Source organism: Sinocyclocheilus grahami, unplaced genomic scaffold (assembly GCF_001515645.1).
Source record: "Sinocyclocheilus grahami isolate Dianchi unplaced genomic scaffold, SAMN03320097.WGS_v1.1 scaffold186.1, whole genome shotgun sequence".
Lineage (NCBI taxonomy): Eukaryota > Metazoa > Chordata > Actinopteri > Cypriniformes > Cyprinidae > Sinocyclocheilus > Sinocyclocheilus grahami.
Window position 1 is genome coordinate 177,078 of NW_015505365.1, and position 10,652 is coordinate 187,729.

At 36.3% G+C, this 10,652-nt stretch overlaps 1 protein-coding gene across 1 annotated transcript in view; it reads left to right on the forward strand.

The window, feature by feature from the left end:
* LOC107594566 (trichohyalin-like) overlaps window positions 1-10,652 on the forward strand; it is a 29,828-nt gene that overhangs the window by 15,434 nt on the left and 3,742 nt on the right. Inside the window, exons 5-9 of the mRNA XM_016284658.1 lie at window positions 5,409-5,518; window positions 7,615-7,747; window positions 8,361-8,526; window positions 8,674-8,810; window positions 9,601-9,734. Coding sequence (XP_016140144.1) covers window positions 5,409-5,518; window positions 7,615-7,747; window positions 8,361-8,526; window positions 8,674-8,810; window positions 9,601-9,734 — 680 coding nt within the window. The remainder of the gene's footprint in view (window positions 1-5,408; window positions 5,519-7,614; window positions 7,748-8,360; window positions 8,527-8,673; window positions 8,811-9,600; window positions 9,735-10,652) is intronic.

The window sequence follows — 10,652 nt, forward strand, 5'->3', positions numbered from 1 at the left end:
TCTGTCTGTCTGTCTGTCTGTCTATATATACAGTATGTCTGTCTGTCTGTCTGTCTGTCTGTCTGTCTGTCTGTCCGTCCGTCCGTCCGTCCATCCATCCATCCATCCATCCATCCATCTATCTATCCATCTATCGCAAAATGCATTGTGAAAGCCAATTCATGCAATATCCTTCCCATCTTTATTTCATGCTTACAATGGCTACTACATAGTTTCTTATCCTGTATGATTATTTAGTGTGGAATAAATGTCCTCCAGTTAAACCTATACTTACTCTAAGTGTAACAGCTGGTGTCAAGGAGAGTTTATTGCAGCCATTCACGCTATGGCTCATATTAGACAAACACAGCCTGTTAGTCATGACAAATAGTCAAACTAATGCAGAGTCAAGCATAAAGCACCTGATTCAGCAGTGGTTTGCATAAGGGTTTTGTGGTTTAGCATTTCTCTTCCAAAGTTCACTGATACAGAAAGGTTCCCACATAAAACCTTTTCCTGTTTTCTCTCTCGGTCCGTCTGTATTTTTCTATTTCAAATGCAGTGACACATGAATGTCCTTGATCTTCTTTCATCCCTTCCCCCTTTCTCTCTCGCTGTTTCTCTGAGCCGGGATGTTGTACTCATTTGAGGGCTGTGTCTGTTTCCGGTACCTGTTCGTACCTGCAGCGTGTCAAGCGTAAGCGGTGGGCTTGCCGGAGTGCTGCTATGTTTTTTTTCCATTGGAGTCTGTGAGAATTGCACAAGAGGAAGCTTATGAGACTTTAATATCTGGATGTCAGAAGACTGTATTCCCAAATTTGTGTTTCTACCTCATCTAAACAAGAAGATTTCACCGGAGGAGATCAACTGGAGAATGGATTGACTTTAAATGTGTGTGTTGCGGAAGAACGTGCTGGAAGAGCATCAAGGATTGATTGACAACCTGAAGTGTTTTCTGTGATGGACATTGGCGTAAAGTCTGGTCCAGTTTGGATCACAAATCAAGATGCCTACTGAGATGCCAATGCATGTTGGCTATAACGCCCTCTAGACCTCATATCTGGGATTTATTTCCCCCAAAAATAATCGATTTCCACCAGATACCATATTTTGTCAACTGGGTGAAAGAAGATGCAGTTCTTGGGTAACAAACTGTCCGAGGCGCAGACGCAGGTGTCGGGATGGGTGGGCAACATGCGTCGCTCCTTACAGGAGGCGGTGGAGCTGATGTCGGGCACTCTGGAGCGTGAGGAAGAGGAGGATGAAGAACAAGTGGGAAGGTTTGAGAGGGCCATCTCACCACTGAGAAGTTTTGCGGCTCGTGGTCGACAGTCCCTTCGAAATCTCTCTCAGCAAAGCCAGCAGCGTTTTTCCCAGCGCAAACGCACGACTGCGGCAAACTCAAATAATGTAAGACTATGCTGAATATTTTCTGCTCGCTTTCTTCTGTTGCTTCTTGCTCTATCAGCTGATCTTTAAGGCATTGCACTTTCTTTGACAGGTCTTCAACAGTGCGTTACAAAACATCCGTTTTTACTGCATGCTCTCAAAATATGCATAAAGCAGAAATGTTATTTGGAAAGTTACGTTTTGTGAAAGATTTGGTGTTGAGACTAAAATGATTTTTTTCCGAAAAAAAATAACTCCTGAATGGTTAAAAAGGTCTAACACTGCCTAATTTGGTGATGCAAAAATATCAATAAAAACTATCCATTCAGCTTTAATGACAAAAATAAGTATTCAAAATTTATAATTTAACTTACAACCTGCAAAGGCATGGAAAAATAAGTTCAAATACTCAAATATCAAAGAAATAAGCACTTTGGATGTAGTAAAACTGGTCATGTTTGCATTTTTTTTTCTGTCACTGGCCTCAATTCTCACCTTGAAATCAAGATTAGGCATGACATAATGTCTTTAGAATAATTCATGCATTAAAAAATGAGCTGAGAATTGAAGAAACAGTTGTAATTTGTCTCAGAGAAAGACAATGAATCATGTCTTTGTGCAGTTTTTCTTTTGATTTAGGGATAATACAAAACTTAATTTTGTCGAAAAGCAAAAATGCTACAAACTGCATCGTATTTCGTGAGAAGGTGTAAAACAGACACTATGTTTGGAATCGGCACCTAAAAAGTAGTAAGAAACAACAAGTATTGGATTTCATTCAGCAATGATGCAGGGAGATATTATTATTATTCAATAGAATCCAATTCCTGTCACTGCACACACACGAGTCAGTGTATTCACATCAAATACTGTTAAACAGGATGTGAGGCGTTCTGGAATTATTCGGAATCTCGAGCTGTCTAGGCTTGTTTTCACTCACTCGTAAATTTGCTTATCCTCTCATTTTGGAACTTCTTTTACCTACATGCATCTCTGGCGGTCATGACAGGTCTTGATCCACTCAAAACTCACAGAATTTGATTAACTTGGTGAATATGGCATCCATCCCACAGACATGCGTGTGTGTGTGTGTGCGTGTATACAGAAGTTTTAGATAGACATACACTACACTACATTTAAAAAATTTGGGGTCTGTAAGATTTTTTAATGTGTTTGCAAGTCCGTAATGCTCACCAAGCCTGCATTTATTTAATTAAAATTACAGTAAAGACAGTAATATTGTGAAACTTTATTACCATTTAAAATAAGTTCTCTATTTTAATATATTTAAAATGTAATTTATTCCTTTGATGCAAAGCTGAATTTTCAGCATCATTACTCCAGTCTTCAGAGTCACATAATCCTTCAGAAATCATTCTCATATGCTGATTTGCTGCTCAAAAATGTCTTATTATCAGCATTCAAAACTATTGTACTGCTTCATTTTTTTTATTATTGTTTTTGTCTAAACTGTGAGGCATTTTTCATCAGGATTTTTTTATGAATAGAAAAGTTCAAAAGCACAGCATTTATTTGAAAATGCTTTACTGTAATTTTTTAACAAAAAAATCTTCCTGACTGCAAACTTTTGAATGGTGAAATTAGTCTGTATAAAGTTTGACGGAGTGTTTTAGTTCAGTAGTTGCTGCATGACTCATGGCTTGTTACTTAAATATCACGGGACGACTCTAATAGTGCTCATAGAACAGCAGAGCAGTCATTTAGTCCTCTCCTAAATTTCCCTAGTGATTAACTGCCATTTAAAATTACAATTGATTTCAAATTAAAGCTGCGCATCATCGTTTTCCGATGTACATGCAAATTCTGGTTAAGCATCATGCTGCATTTTTAGCAATTCTGCATGTAGTCTATTTCTAGGCTTTTGTACAGTTTCCTTTATCACATAGATAATTTATGTTTGGAAATGAATAGATGTCAATTCATATTTCAATACTATAGAACATTACAAATAAGGTGTTGTTTACACGACCAAGAAATCCAATGAATTCCACTTGGATAGTTGTGTTAAATAACAGGTGCATAATTGGAATATGACCAAATTCCAATAATAATCCGATTTTCATGATCATATACATGTAGTCATTGCAACAGGGCTGTTTCCTCTACTATTTCTTTACTCCTTTAAATCTAGTTCCACCATTGTTTCAACAAGTCGTTGAAAACTTATTGTGAGTTTGACCGTTTTCGAATCCATTCAGCCGATCTCCGGGCCTGGCGGTAGCACTTTTAGCTGTAGCTTAGCATAGATCATTGAATCTGATTTGACCGTTAGCATTTCGCTCAAAAATGACCAAAGTGTTTCTCTATTTTTCCTATTTAAAACTTGACTCTTCTGTAGTTACATCGTGTACTAAGACCGACGGAGAATGAAAAATTTCGATTTTCTAGGCCAGTATGGCTATTGAGAGTATAGTCCCTAGCCATATCGGTCTAGAAAATCGCAACTTTTCATTTTCCGTCGGTCTTAGTACACGATGTAACTACAGAAGAGTCCAGTTTTAAATAGGAAAAATATAGAAACACTTTGGTCATTGCGATTTTCTAGGCCAGTATGGCTATTGAGAGTATAGTTCCTAGCCATATCGGTCTAGAAAATCGCAACTTTTCATTTTCCGTCGGTCTTAGTACACGATGTAACTACAGAAGAGTCCAGTTTTAAATAGGAAAAATATAGAAACACTTTGGTCATTTTTGAGCGAGATGCTAACGGTCTAATCCGATTCAATGATCTATGCTAAGCTACAGCTAAAAGTGCTACCGCCCGACCCGGAGATCGGCTGAATGGATTCGAAAACGGTAAAACTCAACTCTTTAACTCTAGGGGAGTTGGAAAATGAGCCTACTTTCAAAAATAGTGGAGTGTTCCTTTAAAAAGGTAGGCACTAGTATACAAAGTTGCATCTTAGCTGTGATGCGAGATGAAATTGTTACAGTTGTTATGAAAAACAAAATTCACACTTCTGACACATCGACCAAACAGAAAAAAGTGTTGGCCGATTAGGGGAGGAAAATTGCCAGATAATTTCCCAAACTTTCCAGAAATTTTGGACACTTTCAGGTACTTTTTGGAAAACATTTTGGAAAGTCTAAGTAATTTTCCGCCCCTTTGCAACCGGCCAATGCCGATAATTAAGAAATGCCAAATATCAGCCGATGTATCAGTTGACCACTAACATTATTTCAAAAGAGTATCTTCGCTGCTCTCCCTGCTCTCATCTCTCATGGATGTGCAGGGAGTTCTTGCCCAGAACAGAACCTACCGCCAATCCAAACTGTATGCTAATTGTCAATTGTCTTTGACGATAGGGGTCCTGACAGAAATTATCATTAACTAAAAACTAAGACTACAACAAACAAACAAAACATTTTGGTTAATTGCAATAAAGCTGGAATGTAAATATTTTATAAAAACAAACTAAACAAAAGTGAAATGTGCATGTTTAAGTTGCAAGTATAAGCACAAAATTTTCTAACTGAAAAATAAATCATTAAAGCTGAACAATGCTATTTTAGTATAATTGAGATACTATTATAGATTATATTAATATTTAGTAATATATTTATATATTTAATATATATTATAGTTATTTTTATACATCATTATACTAAATCAAAATTAGAAATGTTGCCTTGGCAAATATCTAAAATAAAATAATTTTGTTTATTTATATATTTTGCTTAATTTTAGTTAAAGTTTATTTCAAGAAACAAAAGCTTTTTTTTTTTTTTTTAGTTTAGGCTTTAGTTTTGGTTAACTATAATAACCCTGCAACTGAAATACAATAAATTTAACCTCGATAGTAATATTTTTTTGGTGGTTTGGTGGCAAGCTTTTTATAAATGTAACTTGATCAACCAGCATGGTCTTCCTATTGGAGCTGGTTTAGCTAGTTAAAAAGCCTGGTGGCAACACCAGCATCCACAACCCAACATATAAAGCTGCTCTTTTCAGCAGGACTTCACTGTAATCTGAGTTTTGAAGTACGTCTGTGTTGGTTTGCTCTCATTAAACCCTTCAGGGTCAGTTGAAGGACGGTGAACCCGAGGAGGATGGAGTTGCAGAGCAGGACACAGAGAATCTCATCGGGGAAACCGACGAACAAACTGAAAACAACGACACTGTTGATGAGTAAGAAATATCTACAACATAATTCCTCATCACTTTCATTGCCACAATCAACCTTCAGTTGTCTTTTGAACATCTGAGCATCTCATTTAGAGCAGCGTTGTGGAGCTACTAACTAAAACTAGCAATGCTACTGACTTTTTCAGTGTCTGTCGCTTTTCCAGTTACAAGTTATTTTAATTTCCCTCGGTGTCCGGTGACAAAATTACGATAATGCTGTATTTTCATGTTCTGTGTACACAGTCTTGCAGCCAAATGTGTTTATGAGGGAATAATAAAACTCTCAAGTCTCCTAAAAAGCCCTCAACTAACTTCAGCAAATTTTGTTTAGATGATTCATTATATTAACTGTTTCAAAAAAAGATGTAATATTTAATGTTATTATTAAACTATTTTGTTAAATGCTGCTTTTTTTATCTACGTGCTTATATCGAAATTATATAAATTAGCATTTTATAGTTTTATTACTGTAAATTTATGTGTTCAAGGTTGATGTCATCCTACATGAGATCCACACTTGTTAAATTTTGTTTTTATTAATCAAAGGAATTACATAACTTGCAATGTTACACTAACCGATCCAGTATAGCTTGTAGTTTGACAGTGTTAGTTTTGTTTCTGTTACGGGGCTGACAAGACATGAGATGTGCGGATCCATGTGCAAGCTTTTATTTAAAGCAGAAGAGGTCAGAAACACAGGCAGGGTCGAACAATGGCAAACAGGTATAGAGAAGACAAGGCAAGGGCAATCCGGTAAACAAGCGAGAGTCAGTCAACGGCAAACGGAATCCAACAGGGCGAGACTAGAGGGATAAATCCAGGTACACAGGCAAAGATCAAAAACCAAGAAAACAGACAGGGCAAGACTAGGACTGGGACTGGGACTGGGACTGGGACTGGGAAAATAATGAGGGCTCTGTAAAGTAGCTATCACTGCTGGCGATAAGCGCATACAATACTCGGCCCCGGGAAGGGATCAGAGTGAGTGTTAAATAGTGAGTGAGTGATATGAAACAGCTGTGTGGCAAACAGGTATAGAGAAGACAAGGCAAGGGCAATCCGGTAAACAAGCGAGGGTCAGTCAACGGCAAACGGAATCCAACAGGGCGAGACTAGAGGGATAAATCCAGGTACACAGGCAAAGATCAAAAACCAAGAAAACAGACAGGGCAAGACTGGGACTGGGACTGGGACTGGGACGATAATGAGGGCTCTGTAAAGTAGCTATCACGGCTGGCGATAAGCGCATACAACACTCGGCCCCGGGAAGGGATCAGAGTGAGTGTTAAATAGTGAGTGAGTGATATGAAACAGCTGTGTGCAATCAGTGCTGTGTGCAATCAGTGAAATGAATGATGGGATATGTAGTCCGGGGTGATATGCAACAGTGTGTAGTGCGAGAGTCAATGAAAATGGAAAGGGTGACCTCTGATGGCTAGCAGACGGAAGTTCATAGACCAGATACGTAACAGTTATTATAATTGTTTTGTTTTTTTGTTTAATTTCAAAATTAGGCTGAATTAAATGTTAAGTTTTTTTTTTAATTATTATTATTTATTTATTTTTAGGTTTTTTTATGTCTATGAAGTTTTTTTATTAAGTTTACTACATCAATTTAAACTAAAAGATACGTAACAGTTATTATAATTGTTTTGTTTTTTTGTTTAATTTCAAAATTAGGCTGAATTAAATGTTAAGTTTTTTTTTTTATTATTATTATTTATTTATTTTTAGGTTTTTTTATGTCTATGAAGTTTTTTTATTAAGTTTACTACATCAATTTAAACTAAATGAAAATTAGAAATGTTGTTTTGGTGACTACCTACAATAAAATACTTTTTAATATTTTTGATCAGTTAGCATTTATTTTATTTTGATTAAGAAAATGATTTTTATGGGTTTAGTTAACTATGATTAACTATAACCCTGGTTTAAACTATCCTTCCCAACACTGCATTATATGTATTTACCTTTACACTAACAGTCATCAGACATCAGTTTAGCTTAGACTGTCTCCTAGTGGTCATGAAAAGCATCAAACATCAGTTCTCTCTCGGTAGAGTTACGTGTGGGTTGATTTCATGTTTTTATCTGTTCAGTCCCTTTACACAGATCAGAATCAATAAAGCCTTGCAGAGACTGACTCAGTCCAGACGACGAAATACATCTACTGATTCAGACACAGCAGACGTCCCAGTTCAGGAGGAGCCCGAAGCGCTACCGGTTCTTGAGGTACACTTCAGTTACGACATGTCTGCTTGTGTGTGTGTATGTTTTTGTATAATTTATTTATATATATTATGTTTATATTTACATTATTTGTAGTGCTGTCAAACGATTAATCGCGATTAATCGCATCCAAAATAAAAGTTTCTGTTTACATAATAAATGTGTGTGTTCTGTGTATAAATACACACACATGCATGTATATACAGTGGGTACGGAAAGTATTCAGACCCCCTTAAATTTTTAACTATTCACTTATTTATATGTTTATACGCATTATATACAGTACCATTCATATTGTCTATCTCCATTCAGTTACGATTTTATTAGATTTTATTATTATATATTACAGTAATATAATGTAATGCATAAGGACCACTAGAATTTTCTGCTTAGCAGAGGAAAATGTCTTAAGAATTCATATTCATCTACTGTATATATATATATATATATATATATATATATATATATAATTCATATCTATTATACTATACTCTTGCCTTCTAAAATAATAGAAAAGATCAAATGAAAATCTTTTTAATATAATATAATATAGCTGATTGTGCACCTGTTAATGTGTGTATTTGTGTATATCTTTGCATGTGTTTTGCTGGATCAGTCTGCAGCTCCTCTGTTGGACTCCAGCGTTTTCCGTTCGAAGGTTGATCTGGGAAAGAAACGGAGCATAAAGCGCAGCAGACCGTCTCGTGCCGTCCGACAGAGAACCGTTCTGCCCGCTCTGACAGAGGGAAGGCAGCCCGACTGGAGGTTCTGCGACTCCACAGGTGGGGTCAACACATCATTTTACATCGAATTGTAACTCTGTGTCACATGATGTTACATTTTCAGCCTAAATCCTTTCAAATCTGTGTGACTCAACTGTAAAAACTCTGCACACCTTTGACTGATTGAACAAAAGCAATCTGTTACAGATGCGAAAGATCAGTGTTCCAATGGAGTTGACTCTGAATCAGAAGAGGAACCGTCCCGGGACGTCACGTCCTCTCCAGCCCCAAACCAGCCCAAGAGAGTCCCTGTGTTTCCTGGGATGGACCCTTCTGCCCTCATGGTATGTCCCTGCTGGTATATGTCCAGTTTTGGATGCCTAACTAACTAAACCACCTGGGGTTAGGTTTAGGCTTAGGCTTGGTGAATTGAAAAGACTGTACTTTTCAAAAAGCCTATAATAAATTTAGTGTTGCAGTGACTCATGAAACACCAGTCACACCTTCACATAACCACACTCCCAGTTTCTGTTTTTGACACATCCATCTGAAATACACTACTGTTTAAAAGTTTGTGTGTAGCAATAGTGAAAAAAATGAAGTTTTCTACTAACCAAGACTGCATTTATTTGACCGTAAATACAGTAATATTGTGAAATATCACTACAATTTCAAATAACGGTTTTCTGTTGGAATATATTTTAAAATGTAATTTATTCCTGTGATCAAAGCTGAATTTTCAGCATCATTACTCCAGTCTTCAGTGTCACATGATCTTCAGAAATCATTCTAATGCCAAAGAAACTTTTTTATCAGTGTTGAAAACAGTTGTTTTTAAGCATTATATCAAAGCCAGATTGTGATGTTTGTGGTTTCTTGTCTGCTTATTTAAATCATATTTTGTTTACAACCTTTTTAGTAGCAGTAATTGTTTTAAATGATTTAATTACTAAAACAATCTATATAACGATTTCTGGTTTCAGTTGAAAATAAGATAACAGATTTTTTTTAATGATTTATTTTTCTTTGGAGTAAAGTATTTTTAATATTGGTCTGTGGCTATGCTGACAAACCAGCATAAATCAACTAACATAAAACATTAATTTCTAAGTTTGTCTCGTCTTTCTCTCGCAGGCCCAGCTAAAGCGGAGAAGTGCAGTGATAGAAACAGAAAGTCCAACAGAAGCAGTCCCCTCACGCTCTCCCCGCACACCCACCATGGCCCTCGGCCCCAGAGTGCTGCCCCCTGTTGACGCCAAGGACCGTGGGTACGTGTGACCAGAAACTTTTAGTAAAAAACTATTTTATATTGCTTATGGAATGTGATGCAATCACATTTTCATTGTCAGATGAGTGCATTTTATAACTCTACAGAGCAGATTTAACTCTGTAAAGCCTACTGTATCGTATTTGATACATTTCTAAGGCTTCCAAATGATCGACATGATCAAAACTTTACAGAAAAACCTGTTGTACACAATCTACTGCATGCCTTCTGTCGTCTGTTTGATAGCTCATACTTTTTAGCAAGTAAAAGGTGTTTTATTATAATTGTAAAAAAGTCCACTTTCTATGGAAGCCCATTTTCGCCACTGAATAAAAAATTTAAAAAGGTTGTTGCGACTTTTTAATCTCACAATTCTGACTTTTTTCACAGAATTGCGAGTTTATATCTCACAATTCGGACTTTATAACACTCAATTGCGAGTTAAAGTCCAATTTTGAGGGGGGGACTGATATTTTCTCAGAATTGTGAGTTTATATCTCACAATTATGACTTTTTAACTCGCAATTGCAAGTTTATATCACGCAATGCAATTCTGAGAAAAAAGTCCGAATTGCGAGTTTGTATCATGCAATTATGAGAAAAAAGTCAGAATTGTGAGATAAAAAGTCACAATTACCTTTTTTATTTTTTATCCAGTGGCGGAAATGGGCTTCCATAGCTTTCAGCTCGTGGTTGACAAGTTTTTTTTGTTTGTTTGTTTTTTGCTGTGAAATCTTTTCTGATTTTTATGAAGTAAACGTAAGAATAACTTTCATATTGTTAATAACACAGTAGTCAACATTTGAAGTGGATCAAAACATTTCATCAGAGTTGTCCTAAAACCTAAAACCAAAATGCGTTCTTTTCTTAGAACAACTTTGATTAACTTTTTTGATCCACTTCAAATGTTGACTACTAT